The 15,945-nt window shown below is 31.7% G+C and overlaps 1 protein-coding gene across 8 annotated transcripts in view; it reads right to left on the reverse strand.

The window, feature by feature from the left end:
• Cop1 (COP1 E3 ubiquitin ligase) overlaps window positions 1-15,945 on the reverse strand; it is a 173,350-nt gene that overhangs the window by 31,195 nt on the left and 126,210 nt on the right. For 7 of the 8 annotated variants that reach the window (XM_078022366.1, XM_078022365.1, XM_078022363.1 and 4 more), the window contains 2 exons: window positions 14,271-14,395; window positions 13,050-13,210 (listed from right to left, as the gene is read on the reverse strand). In XM_078022366.1, coding sequence (XP_077878492.1) covers window positions 13,050-13,210; window positions 14,271-14,395 — 286 coding nt within the window. Of the gene's footprint in view, window positions 6,666-13,049; window positions 13,211-14,270; window positions 14,396-15,945 lie in introns of all 8 variants that reach the window. The other variant, XM_078022364.1, reaches the window with a different exon arrangement.

Genomic DNA, 15,945 nt, shown 5'->3' on the forward strand with positions numbered 1-15,945 from the left:
AGGACTGTACTTCATAAAAATTGGGGGAAAAACAGGGTTTTTCCACATGATAATAAATCAATACAAGAGTCTGTATTATTTGAATTTCTACAGCAACTTCCTTGGCTCATTAGTAGAATGCTAATTTGGCTTAAACATACCTTTCACATGTGTCAGATGCATGTAAAAGATAAGGTGAATGATTAGGTAACAATAACAATTAAAAATGCACTGAACAATAGAACACAAATAAATAGAGTAAAAGCTAGATCAACTGTGGGAAAAAATAATTAACTGAAAAATTAATTGTGAGATTTCAATACCCAACTTTTAACTGATAAAACATCTAATCAGAAAACTAGTAAGACAACAGAAAATTGTAAACCACTGTCAACCAACTTGTAATTGGTATTTACAGTATAGTCTAAGTAACAAAAGTATATTCTTTTCAAATGCCTATAGAACATCCACCAAGGTAGACCATGTTAAAGACTTTGTAACAAACATTAAGCTTAAAAGACTAGAAACCATACAATATATTTCTCAGATCACAACAAACAATAAAAATCAACAAAATGAAGGTATCTGGAGAATCCCCCAAAACAGATATTAAGCAACACATTCCAAAATAACTCTAAGGTTAAACAGATACCTCAAGGGAAAGTTATTACAAATTTATGAAATGGGTCAACATTAAAATTAAAGGAGGCTTGGGGTTGTAGCTCAGTGGTAGGTAGAATGCTTGTCTAGCATGCATGAGGTACTGGGTTCGATTCTCAGCACTGCATATAAATAAATTAAAGGTCCATCGACAACTAAAAATATTTTTAAAAATAAAAAGGTTAGTTTATGTCTTAAGTACACGTTACATGTTTCTCAACTGTGTGTGTATGTGTGTTTTAAAAGGAGTGGTAATAATAAGGGGAATGCAAAGACAAAGACATCTGTTAGATGCTCTTTGTGCATTAACATTTCATTTCAAATGCTGGACCATTAATGTTCTTCCCACATAGATGATATTATTGATTTTTCTCCCGAAGGGGTTAAAACAAATGACACTAGAGTGAATAGAAATTATCTGTCACTCTTTTCACATGATATGTTTAACTGTAGAATGTCTAAAACATTTTCAAGGAGAAAAAGAGTGGAGGATGAAGAGAAGGAAATAGTTAGATAGTAAAAATTAAGTGTTTTGGCAACAGTGAATACTACTGTTTTCAACTATTGGATTCATATGGGTTTCGAATATATGCATACATACACACATGCATATTTATAAGGAAAAGAAGCAAAAATACTTCTATTCCCCTAAAAATTGTGAGATAAAATTTATATTGTGGCTCAGTGGCAGAGCGCTTGCCTCGCACATGTGAGGCACTGGGTTCGAAAAAATAAACAAAATAAAGACAAGAAAAAACCCGTACACTAGCAAATCATGTTATTTTGTACAGTATCAAACTTGCTCTAAATAAAAAAATACATATTTTTAATAGTGACTGGGTAGAGAGAGCAAATAGATTAAATTAATAAAACAATCTCTTATCTCCAGGACTTCAAATCCATATTCCAATCCATTAATTAAATTAAATCATACACAAACTATCGTCGCACTCCTATTATTTCAAATTAGAAACACTTAATCTCAACAATACTTTCTATAAAGCTTATAAAGCTCATGTTAAAAGTTAAATGTTCTTTTTTTCTATTTGTCCTAAGGTAGAAATTAATATTTCTGAGCACAATCTCACTTTTAAATATAACTGATTATATATATATATAGAATTCAAATTTTCTTTTCATAAACACTTAATATGCTTAAATGATTAAAGAAAAAAAAGATGTCTCTATAATCTTATTTACGTGGTCTTGATTTCTATTTGTGAGACTATGTGTGCATTAACAAATGTAGAATCCTTCTCTACAACTGTCTGTTCTGAATACGACACATGTACCTCTTGTGAAAATGACATTAAGTAGGTTAAAATGTTTGTTCACAGCTAAAAATCTGAATTTTAGAACAACTCTATTAGACAGTGTGTCCAGTGAAGCAAAGTGAGATGTTAAAGATTACAAAATCCCTCCTGCTCCTTCTTGCTTTTAGACTATAGAATAACAGGTAATAGCAATCTGATTTGGATGCAACAGACAAAAAGAATGAAAGGATTAAAACAAAGAGTCATCTATACAATTCTGTAGCTTTTTATTTATTTCACTTAAAGTCTGCCAACTATATAAATATTAACACAAACTTAAAAATGAGGGCAGAAAAATAACACTTTTAAGTTTTGGTAATTGGTATTTTAGTACAATTTAATTTGTGGCCAATCTGTAATATAGACAAATTTTGAGCACTGAATTTTAGTTATAATGCTTACCCATTTTTAAAACTCTCTTCCTAAAAAACAATTATGAGGGAATGACAAACTTTTTCATGACTTCAGTGTAACAAAAAAATGCCCTAAAGATCCTTGTAAGGCAGGAGTTCTGTGAACTCCAAGAATTTTTTCAAAGAACTCCCAAAGGAACATAAACAGTAATCAAATGAGATAATTGCTAATTTAACTAATGTCCACATTTGACTTAATAAGAAGCTTTAAGAAATGGGCTGGTTCTGGAAAACTAGTCAATCACATCAATGAATTCAGTGCTAGCATAAAGCACAGGAATTACTATTTATTCTGTTTCACTGTTAAAAGAGCAATGGGAAGGGGGCTAACTTATGCAAATATTTAAAGACTACATTTGGAAATATGGAAGCTTCTGTACCACTGCTTTCACTTTACAGATAGTTAAGATGTGTCATCGAAACTTTAGAGCAACGGTAGGAAAATCCCATTAGTCTATTTTTTATTTTTTCCATTTCACATAATCCTTTGAAATATTAGGTGATTAGGACAGAAGTCTTTCATTAGAAGAACATATGAGCAGGTGTTAAGATACACTATAAACTCAAATAAAAGTCTATCTGAACATATGGTAATAGTATAAATAAGCTCCTAAAGTTAATGCACTAATTAGAGTAACCAAAACATTAAAGAATAAAATAGTAAAGAACTTGGGAAGAAAAGATTCAAAACATATATTAGTGAGATTTTACAAATAAATTATGTTTCTTTTACTTTGCTCAATGAGAATTTCAATTTCTTTTAGAAAATTTCAGTTAGGAAACTTTTAGTCCATCTTGTCAACTTCAAGAAGGTTTCTAATCTGAGGTGAGTTATGTTCAACTGACAAAGTGGTTCTGTTAGGAGCTGTCCATGGGTTGCATGTGGGTCACCATGCATGGAAGCCTGGTGGTCAGACATCTGGCGTCTGGGAATGACCAGTGGACATTTCCTCTGGTCAACTGCCCAGGGACAATGTGAATCTCTATCCCACCCTGCCATGGCCCACACAGCACCTGAGAGGGTGTGACCTGCCAAGATGTCAGTCAACTTACTGACTGCAAGATATCACAAAGCAAGACTCTGCCCTTGAAACCTTATCCCTGCCTTTGATGTACTCTCTTAAACAAACCATCAGAGCCATTTTTTCTTTGTCTAGTTCCAGAACCCATGTGAAGTAGATCTATCAGGGGCTTCTTCTTTTGTAAATATATTTCTGAGTATTTGTGTTTTGTTATTCACTAATTATTTGATATTTTAAGTTTTAGGGTGGCTTGGATTTCCCTAGGTAGGAAGAATCCTCTAATGAGACGCTGCTGGCCATCAGACCACTCCCCACACCATAGGGTTCCATTTTGGGGTTGAGGATATTTTATTGTAAATGAGTTTAGGAGATGAATTAAGAGGAGCGATAAATACAAAGAACTTCTCAGACAACAATTGGGTGAGTTTGTTAAGCACAGGGTAAAATTAGGTTTGACTTGTTAAATGACTTACTGATAACCAGTGTAGTTTTCTTACAAGCACCATTGATTTTACAAGACACCACTAGCAACAAAAATCCAGTATATAATTCCTTCAAGTTAGAAAAAAGAGAAATGAGAACCAGATATGTTAAGTAACCTAAAATCAGAAAAGCTAATCAACGCTATAAACCTGGAGTCATCGTTCCTTTTACTAGAAAGGGAATCCTTTCTTTCAAACACATCTCCCAAATTCTTAGACCAAAGTAAAACTCTCAAAGAAGTTCCCGTCTATTATAGTCTACCTTAATCAAAATATAGAAGGATTCTTTAAAATTTCTCCAACTGATCATCTCCTGAACTCTTAATTCATCTCTTGAACTCATTTCTGGTAGAAGTATTGCCTCCTATTCCACAATGTCACTTAACCTAAGGAAGGAACCCCTCTGTCAGTTGAGCATAACTCACCTCAAAATGGAAAATTTCCTGATGCTGACAAGATAGAAAATTTTCTTTAGGAAACTTAGCCTAAGAGAAATTGAAGTTTCCTTGATTATTTTCAGAAATTCTAATTGAGCAAATGAATCTATGAATCTACTCATAGATGAATCCCTAATTAGTTAATTAATCCCTAATTAGTGAGTTTCATCTCTCACCTGTCCAGCTACATCTTAGCAGCTCCAAACATACTCTATACTTTTTCACATTCTCAAAATCTATGTGCACACAGTTCCTTCTGGCTAGAAATACCAGGAATAAGTCTGAATAATGTATATAAAATACCAAGCAAGATGAAGACAGGATATATGTTAATTTCTTAATTCTTATACACTGTAGCAACTACCATTTATTGAAAACATTATGTATAAATGTTTCAAATGCATGATGTCATTTATTTCTCAATTAACTCTTAGAAGTACTTAAGAGTACTTCTAAGTACTTCTAAGCACTGACTTTAGAAATGAAGAAGTAAACTCAGGATAAAAAACTTTTCCAAGGATCCATAGCAAGCAACAGAACTACATGTAAATAGAAATATATATACACAAATATTCTTATCCCTTTATCTCACTTTCTCTCCCTTCCCCCATAACAAATGCTGGCATGGTTAACAAAATTGGAAACTTATTTTCTACATATCAAAATAACAAACAGATATCAAGAGTTAAAATAGTTTTGGATCCTCTGATCCAGATTTTTTCCCACTTATAGAATTTTACATCAGAAATATAACTATGCTGTAAAACTGATTTTTAAAAGGTAGTCTAAAAACAAGAAGGACAAACATCTAAACACCAACTACAGTTATGTTCAAGTGATAGAATTACAAGTTAATTTTCTTTATTCTCTATATTCTAAAAGTTCTTTATTATGTGGGAAAATGTAACTTTGAGGCACAAATGATAGAGGGATAAAGAAGAGTCTGTTGAATTAATATCATTTATATGGCTCAAATACTGAACGCTGAGGAGGAAGCTTGTGGTTACTTAGATTTGTTTTCATCCTTCTGATTACAACTTGTATAACTTAGTAAGCATAGTGAGAAGTGGCATAATTCAAATGCAAATGCTGATACAACTAAACAAAACCTCATGCTTATTTTAAAAAAGTAACTAACACTTATCAACTAGAAAGAAACACAGCACTAAAAGAAGTGAGGCATATATCTTCCTAACTATTCACTCATATGTATTCAGACTTAACAGTTTCACTCTGCAACTCAGGGTGATGTCACATCCATACAGTAAAGTGTCCTGAGAACAATAAGGGTTAATGTGAGACTGTACCAGTAAAATACAAAAGTATCTTTCTTTCACCCAAATAGAATATAAGGTAAAATAAGAAGGAAACACTTTTAAAGTTGCCATCTACTTTTTAGGCCAAAAATATATTTTTGCTTATTTAATTCTGTGTTATTGATGAAATGCATTTTTATTCACTTAGAAAAAAATCACGTTTTCCCATTATGTACACTTCAGCATATTTAACAAATTCAAACAGTATTAATTAAAAACCTTAATGTTCAAATAAATGATATTTGATATCCACTTTCTTTCCCTCTATTACTACTATAGAAATTTGGTAGGAACTGTCAAAATATAAACACACAGAAACCAAACTGAAATTTCAAAGTATTTTGGATGCTTTTAGGCATGGTGTGTAATAATGAAGGTTCAGGCTAATGGCATAATTAGAATGCATTCTCCGATCAATATTTCTTTTTTCTCTCAAAAAGGCAGAACAATAACAACAAAAAAGCAAACAATTTAAAGATCTGTGTCAATTCTATGCTTCAAAATTGGCATATCTAGAAGATATACTATTTTTTAAAAAGGATTTATGAGAAAAATATGTAAGAATCATTCTTATAAGTCAAGTTCCATTACAATAAGTATAAAAATAACAATGAAATAATTTAAAATGTCAACTAGCAAGCTCTATAAATCATATTTTGTTGATTTAATTACAACATTCACTATGAAATAGCTAATGCAACAAATATTTTCCCGGAAGCTATCCACACAATAGTGGACATTAAAGATATGGAATATTTATATTTTGTGTAAATTTACTTTAAGAAAGAAGTAACTAATAGGGTTGCCTCAGTTTTCCACCACCTGCTTGTCTCCTCCCTTTTTTCCTTTCCTGCCCTTCTCTAGTCTGGACACTGGGAAAGAAGAGTGGGGCATTTAGGAGAAGATGGGAGCCACAGTCTTCCTGGAAGTCAGGGTCCATGCTCAGAATCTTCTTTCCTTCCTCTCCCAAGACAGATAAGAGTTCATTCAGATTGGCCCTCTTCCAGTCAGGAAATTTTTCTAAAGTGTTACAAACCATCCAGCTAGAGAAAAGAAGAAAGGAGAGGAAAAATAAAAGGAAAAGAGAAACAGTTGAAGAAAGAAAGAAACTCCTCTCTTGTTTATTCCAGTGTTTACTAAGGAATTCTGGATAAGAAATAGCTTGCAAGTGTGAGAAGTCCATGTAATTTAAAGATAATAATTATTTTTTAATTGAAGAAAAGAAAAAGGTCTTGTTTTATTTTTTGGTTTTGTGTCTGCTTAAGTAGATGAGGGTGTAGCAATATCTAACAGACTCAGGAATATAATACAATTGTTCCTGCTTGCAGATGCCTGAGAACCATTTAGGTCTCCTGGCTGCTATGTGTAATATAACCTTCTTCGTGTGGGAGCATCATTCATCTTTCTCAAACTTGTCTGTTCATATAATTTCCCAAGGACATTCATGAAACTTTCCAAAATACAGAGCCTTACCCTTCTCCTTTTCTCCCTGAAATATATATTCATATATTTTGTTAACTGATTTTTAAAGATTCCCAGGTGATACGGATGATCAATCAGGTTTGAGAACAACTGGTATAAATAAGTTTTATTCTAGAGATCTCTTCTGCAATTTAATAGTACTGTATGAATCCTAGAACTTGCTTTACTTCCCTAGTTTAAAGCAATCTGGTGCTTTATACAATAAGTACTATATGGCTTATAGTATTATATGGATCCTTGAACTTACTTTACTTCCCTAGTTTAGAGCAATCTGGTATTTTTTCTACAAAAAAGTGTTTACTAATAAATCAGAAAAGGATGCCTATTTTCCAGGTAAAACTTAAATGAATTAGAAAAAATAGATAGGTCTTTAATGCAATACAGTAAGAGAAGGAAGAACATACTGTAACTCTAACAAAAATATTAAGCCAATAACAAATGACATTTCCCCTACAGTTGCATGTTTAAACATTTCTGTCACTTTCAAAAATGGGCAAAATATGGTAGAGTATATTCCAATTGGAAAAGCAGTAATTTTGAAATAATTATATAACTAATAGTTCTCGTCAGGAAAATTAGTTTTCTTAAAATTTATATAGTCTCAAAATTTACCACTGATTTTCAAATCTATTAGTTATAAAAACTATCTTCTATCTATATTTTAGCATTTCTTTGGTTTAAATAACTATCAGTTAATCATGCAACAAACAAGATAAAAGCCAAATATGAAAGGTTGTATCATTCATTCCAAAACTTAAATTAATTTCACATTATATGTGCACAAGCCATGTAATGGTAGGGGTAATTTAAAAATGAATGATGTCAATAGCAAAGAGTTCGGTACTTCTTACTGTGTGCTAGAGACTGTTCTAAGCCCTGTCTATGCATTACCTCATTTTATTGTTCTGACAACCAAAAAGAGAAAAGCTGCTATTATCCTCAGCACTTTACAGAGGAGTACATATCTCTATGTAATCAGTGTGGTTAGGACCTTGGGCAAGGTCTCAGAGTGGGCAAGTAGGAAATCTTGAGATTATGATGGCTTTTTATAAGGAGGCTATAGGTTAGTAGGAGACCCAAGCAACAGCATGTGAACCCAATATCAGGACTACTTCATTCAACAAATAATTTTAAAGGATAGGAATCATGAGAAAATCAGGTTAAGAAGATCTTAACACAAAATTTAAAATGCTTCATGGTTAAATGTTTTATTATACACAAAAAGATTTATTCATTAGAATAAGAATAGAAAGAATACATTTCATTATATGACATAAGACATGGGTGCTCTCATCTAAAACAGACATAACTTTTCACAGAATAGGTGATAACATAGATGATAGGTTTCTAAGCCAAGTATTGCTGCCCTTAGTTTTGAAGGAGGGAAATTAGAGAAATTGTTATCCTGACCATTCTTACTCTGCAGCCATGATTCCTGATGTCTCAAGCCACAAGAGGAAATGTTCAATGCTTTTCCTGAGGATAGAGTATACATTTTGGGGGGCTACTTTAAAGGAGCTAGGGAGTCTTAAATGTCTTTTATAAGTACTCGCTTTAACCATTAGCTACCCATTATGAATTGGTGACTAGTAAATATATATGATACATGTGGTATCGGAGCTGACAGTATAAGCATGAGGATACTTGCAACAAAAATATGCTGACAGTTTACATACACATGATCACTTTGAAACAAAGATGCTCATTTGTATACTTGAAACACTTTCTATTTCATTCCAGTGATTTCAAACAAGAATCATGCCACACAGGAGATCTTTTACCTAACTTCAGGCTCTAAATAATGTTAATACAAAAGATATCACTTTTAGCTGGGATGTTTTTCCTTTTACCTTAAAGAATATCTTTTAAAGTTTTCATTAGTATAGGTCAGCTGATGGCAAAACTTCAGGTTTATACATCTAAAAATATTTATTTTCACTTTGCTTGAGAGATATTCATTAGATGTAGGGTGGCAGGTATTTTACTTCATATGCTGAATATTTGATTCTGATGTTTTGTTCACTGAGAAGTTGGCTGTTAGTTTAGCTATCAATACTGTCTTTTTTTTTTCCTTAAATATCCCTCTTTTGGGGGGAAGAGGGGACACAGTTTCTTCAATAAAATAATGTTAAGAAAACTGAATATCCACATAGAGAAGGAGGAAAATGGACTCTTACACAAAGGACCACAACACACACAAAACTCAAAATATTTTGAGTACTTACATGTAAGAGTAAAACAACAAGAATCAAATTGAGAAAAGTTTTATAATATTGGCATGGGCAATAATTTTTTGAACATGAACTCAAAAGCAGAGGTTACAAAAGCAAAAACAGATAAATAGAAGTGGACCAAAGTAAAAAGTTTCTACATAACAACAAAGCAATGAGACAATCATGCAAAAGCAACTAAACAGTAAGAAACAATCCAATATAAAAATGAGCAAAGGACCTGAACAGACATTTCTCAATAGAAACAAGTTGTATATGAAAAGAATGTTCAAAATGATTATTAGGACTTTGCAAATTAAAACCACAATGAGGTTATCTCATATCCGTCAGGATTTCAACCATCAAAAAGAAGAAAGGTTGGATTTCAACCATCAAAAAGAAGAAAGGTTAAGTATTAGCAAGGATGTGAAGAAAAGAAAACCCTTGTAAACACTGTTGGTGAGAAGAGTAAATTAGTCTAGCCATTGTGGAAAACTATATGGAGGTTTATAAAAAAAAATCCAATTGTAGAACTACTATATGTTCCAGCAATCCCATATATCCAAATGAACTGAAATTTGTACATTGGACATCTGCACTTTCATATTTGCTGCATCATTAATCATAATAGCCAAATATAAAATCAACCTAGGTAATAATCAATAGATGAGTAGATAAAGAAAATGTGGTGTGAATAGTACTATTCAGTCATGAAAAAAGGATAAAATCCTTTCAACAACATGGATGAACTTGCAGGATATTATGCTAAGTGAAATGAGCCACACACAGAAAGACAAATACTACATGATCTCATTTCTGTGTGTAATCTAAAAAGATTAAATTCATAGAAGAAGAGTACAATGGTGTTTATCAGAGGCTGGGAAGAAGAGAGACTGGTCAAAGGGTACAAAATTTCAGATAGGAAGAATGTTTCTGAGATCTACTGCACACAATGTGACATCTGTAGATAGTAATAACATAATGTATACTGCAAAATTGTTAACAGAATAGATCTGAAATGGTCTCACCCCAAGAAATGACCATTTTAGGTGACAGCTTCATTAATTGATGTTATTTAATCATTTTATATGTTAAAATATCAAACTATACCCCGTAAACATGCATAATTATTTGTCAATAATAATAAGAGACATAACTTAAAGAATGGAAAAAACCTTCCTTGTATTTTCCTTATTTTTAGCAGTTTTATCATATTATGCCAAAGTGGATCAGACACAATTGGCTTTAATCTAGCACTATATTACTTGGTTTTCAAGAATACAGAATAGGAAATTCAGTCTGCACAAATATCTTCAAACTGATCGGAAGGCCAAATAATCACTCACATGAATAGCCTCTTAGATTTCTCCTCCGCCCATACTAAGAGTATCCACTGACACCAGAGACAGAGATGCATGCAGCTGACCTCAATACAGATGTGCCTTGGTTTTCTATCAGTCTCATACTGTTCAAAGGTATTACACCAACTTACAGTTCTCCCAGTCCAGATGCAACACCAGAAAGGGTTTTAGTATTAACCTTAAGAGATATAAAGGAATTTAGCCATAATATTTTGTGTTTGTTTTAATATATTTCCAAGGAAATGATGTTATGAGAAGGCAGACCCAAGATAAGATCCAAGACAAGCCCATATATATTTCATTTATATATATATATATTTCATTATATATTCTCTGCAGTTGAAAGGTCTAGTGAATCTCTCTCTGCCTTGATGTCTTTTGTCAACTCTGTAAAGTTCTCAATAATAATCCCTTCCAATTTTTGCTCTCCTTTTAGATTTCCTGTTAAACATGTTAAATGTTCGTACTTTATTCCCTATTTCTTTTATATATTTTTAAAATAATTTTTCTCTTCTCATGTTTCCTTCTCCTAACTTATATACCAGTTAATTCTTTTTTTCTACTTTACTTACAGTCAACAAATCCTGAGTTCTTCTTTTTGGTAATAGTAATTTTTTCAGCTTTAAGGTTTTCATTTTTAAAATAGTTTCCATTTCCCAAATAAAACTTTCAATCTTGTCTTTCATCTTGTAAGCATGACTACTTTCAAGCTATGTCTGGTAAATCTTATATCTAAGAGTTATGTTATGATTCTGTTTCTGTTGTATGTTGCTATGCTGGATTTTATTACTAACTTTTTATTGTGCTTTAGTTACTATAATTGCAAAACTGGAAAAAATGAAGGAAAAACCTGCTAATGTTACCTTCTTTCAGAAGGAATTTAAGTTTATATCCTGTGAACACTAGCAGGGTCACCTCAATTAATTTTCAGGGACTGATATGATATGAAGGTGAATTACAATCAATATAAAAGCTTCTCTTCTATTGGTTTATCCTATATTACTGTGGGGACCTAAAATGATGATAGTCACTCATAATAACAGTGCACTCCAATTTCTGTGACCCTGTAAAGCTGCCATAGTGATTCCAGCCACCCCACCAAAATCATCAAATGCTTACAGGAGAACAGCAGTCCTAGTCTTATGATTCTTCTGATCTTATTCTTTTCCATTACCTTCAAACAAGATTCTGTTTTTAAATTACAGAATTTTGCTTGAAGGTACTGTTTAACAACCAGGATGTATGCCAAGAAATGCCTTGTTAGCAATTTATGCAAACCTCATAGACTGTGCTTCAACAAATCCAGATGGCTTAGCCTTCTATACACCTAAGCTGAATGTTATAGGCTATTGCTTCTAGGTTACAAATCTGTATAGTACGTTACTGTCCTGGCTATTGTAGACAAACAGAACCCAATGGTATATACTCATTCTTCTAAACATAGAAAAGGCAGAGTAAAAACTACAGAATACAAGATTTAAAAAAATGGTACACTTTTACATGAAAACTGGCAGGATTGGAATTTGTTCTGAGAGTGGTGAGTGAATGTAAAGTCCTAGAACACTACTCTATAATGCTGTAGACTTTATGAACACAGAATACTAAGTGGTACATGCTCAGCCTGTGTGAGGCTCTGAATTCAATGTCCAGCACAAAAACAAGAATAACAACAGAAACCCAACAACCAACTAAGCACCTAAAAAACTATTTTTAAGAAGATAATCTAATGAATGGCTATAGAATATAATAAATCATGATAGTAAATAATTATTTATTCATATAATACAGGAATAAGTGAAAACCGAAAAAAAGAAACATTTTTTTTACAACCTAGTATAATTTTCTTGTCAACAAATTGAATATGTTTAAATAATCTTACATAAGTGCATTTTTAGAGAGCAATTCTAGAGAATCCAGAGTGGTCTAATGTGTGTATATGTATAATATCTACTAGGCATGTAACAGTTAATCACATACACATATAGGCCACTCTATTACCTACATCAAATGCTTTTCCTATTGTTAAAATACAACCTCAGCTGAATGCTTACTGAGTATATACTACATGTGATCAATAAGAAAAATGCGACACCGTGGGTACTTGGAGGAATTTCCTGTCATATAGAAGAGATACAGACAATGTGATAGTGCTTGTAATATAAATATGCATAAGATACTTTGATGCATAGAAGGGATACTAGGTCAATACAACATTGTTATATTGTGACATTTCAAACAAACCAAGCAAATACCAAACAAAAAAGAAAATATATATATCAATTTATATTTTAAAAAATTTTAAAATCCTGTGTATACATAAAACATTACATGAGATACCAAGGTTTAAAAACAAAAAACTGATATGAAAACTTACCCCATCTGGTAGTGCCCTCCAGCACACAGCACTAACAAATTCATTTGTATCATCTTCTTTTCGGTCTTTGTCCAGAACACTTTTGACTGTATCAAACTTAAAAGTTAACAAAGTCTTAGAAAGTCCTTTATAGTACAGGTAGAGAGAGTTATTCTCACTTCCTGAAAATAAAAAATAAAAAACAATTTTTTTAGAATTGGAGAACTTGGAATTAGAATATCACAGTTAAATAGAAATTACCAGCCAAAGTTTAACTCAGAGACCAATAATCTTTTATGGTCAAATTTGAAAGAATAGATCACAGAATTAATTGGAAATCAGTTGAAAAAAGCATTCTTAGACAAGAGCCATGGTTTACTAACAATCTAAAGAAATGATCAATGTTATATAATTTAACAAGATTGATACTTCTAAAGTTGAATTTGCCATATATATATATATATATATATATATATATATATATATATATATAAAACACTGATAGCATCAACAACAGAACCAGAAATTAGTTATAAGAATCTTAATTTACATTTGAACCAGATTACCATATGGAAATTGAGACAAATGTAAATAACCTATAAAATTTATTTCCCATTTCCGAATAATCACATTATTCTATTAGGAAAGTATACTTTTTTGAACAATCTATCAAGTCTGGATAACTGTGCTGGATATTTACTTTCTTAGTTTATACAAGTAGAGAGAATAAAATTTATTGAATCAAGGTTAAGTCACTTAAAAGTACTGATAAAAACTCATTAGATATATTAGAACATTTAAGTAATATAAAATTTGATTTTTCTTGTTCTGATTTAAACTTATAAAAGTTATCAACAATAAAAGACCTAGAATAATAGATCAACGTTACCCAAGCAGACCACTTACTAAAGAGAACACTAGATAGAAGAAACTGAATATCAATCTTAAGACAAATATTTGTCTCCTTAATTATTTTTAGTAATTAAGATTTTTTTGTCTTCTACAGAATAGCTATACAAGTTATGCTACACTGGAAAATAACTAAATGAAACAGTTTAAAATGCCATGCTGTATCACGTATTCAGGGTTTGTACTCAATGAGAAATGAAAGGACTAGTGCTCTTTCAGAAAAATTCATAGAACTAAGCTCAGAACTATGCTGCTGCCTTCTATAGACCACTTCTCCTAAACTACAGTGACAGATATCTGCTAAAAAGTTCCCCGAAAGCTGGTGTCACTTACCACAAGCTATGTAATCTCCATTGGAAGCAAGGCCTACAAAGTTTTTTTCATTGATGTGACCCTTGAAGGAACGTAGACAGTACGGTTTCCCCACATTCCACAGTTTTAGCTGGCTGTCTGTTGAGCTGAGATAAACACAAAAGTTGGAAGATATTTAAGATTTCATGGCATTAAACACATCCCCTACTAATTATAGGCAATCCAGTATTGTGGTTCAGAAAGCAGACTCTGGAGCTAAGATGTCTAAGTAACAATGTCCAATCTGCTATTAATTTGCTTTTAACCTTGGGCAAGTTATGAAACCTCACTGGACTCAGATTTTCATCAGTTAAATATGAATATAGTGATTACTACTTTATAGAATTAAGATAAATCTAACAAATTACTGAGAAAATTAAATAATTTTAAATACTTTCAATAGCACTTTTCATATGTAGGAAGTGATCAATAAATTCCAATGGTGTCAACAGCACCATATGACTACCAATCAAACAATAACAGCGCTCTACTGGAAGATGTGTTCAACTTTAGGGAGATATTTGTTCTTCTTGATTTGATTTACTTTTCAACTGTTGAATTATATAGGTATAAGGAACACAAAATACTTTCTAAGTTTAGTTATCCCTACAGAAAAGGGATATGGTTAAAAGATCTACATAAAGTAGATTTTGCTTTTCTATATCAAGTAGATCAGTTTATCTTGCTGAAAGAATATGCAAATGCAGTTATTTACCAAAAAATAATTTTGTATAAAAATCAATGGTAATCATCATATAATCTTTGGACTTTAAAAAAATCATGTTTTGTTTTTCTCCGAATTTCTATTATAAAAATTGGCTCTTACTACACATATAACTTTGGAAACTGCTTTCCTTTACTTCATAGCTTGTTTTATATTTTTCTGTAATGACTGCACAATACAACATTTTATTTTTTACTCAAAGACTCATCGTTCTAAAGATTTTTCATAGATCACTTAAAGATTCACAACCTAGGTACTACTATTAGCTCCACAGAGGAGACAAGGGAAACAAGTTTAGAAGAGTTAGTATGTTTTCAAAGTGCCACAGTGAATAAACAGGATAGCCAAGAATTAAACTGATTGCAGAAGCTGAATTTCTAACTTTTAAAATATTTTTCCATTGCCTGTCATGTTTTCAACATAACATCTGTTTTTAGATATTTGTTTTAATTTGTTTTACTCAACAGTGTTGCTCTGAATATCCCTTTATGCTGCTATTTTAAAATACATTTTAATGTTAACATTACTATTTCCAAATACACTTGTGGTTAAATTTGTTCTGGGTATTTCCAAGGTTCAAATTCCTCTAAAAGGAAAAAAAATCATTGTGACGTATTAAAATTAAAAAGGAAAAAAGACTGGTGAAAATATATATTAAAAAGGTCAACTAAGATTTCCAATTTATGCTTAAGTACACACATAATTCCAATTTGTACTTAAGTACACACATAATTCAAAATTAGGCAACTAATTGGTTAAACATTTACAAATTTGAAATTTTTAAAAAAGGAATAAATCTGAAATCAAAGAAAAAAATTTTGCCATATAAACTATCATCTACATTGAAATCTGAGTAATATTTAAATTATTCATTGTCCATTATATTTTCTCTTAAAGATGGGATATTTCTGACTGACTGCCACCTAATTTAAT

This window comes from Ictidomys tridecemlineatus, chromosome 10 (genome assembly GCF_052094955.1).
Source record: "Ictidomys tridecemlineatus isolate mIctTri1 chromosome 10, mIctTri1.hap1, whole genome shotgun sequence".
Taxonomy (NCBI): domain Eukaryota; kingdom Metazoa; phylum Chordata; class Mammalia; order Rodentia; family Sciuridae; genus Ictidomys; species Ictidomys tridecemlineatus.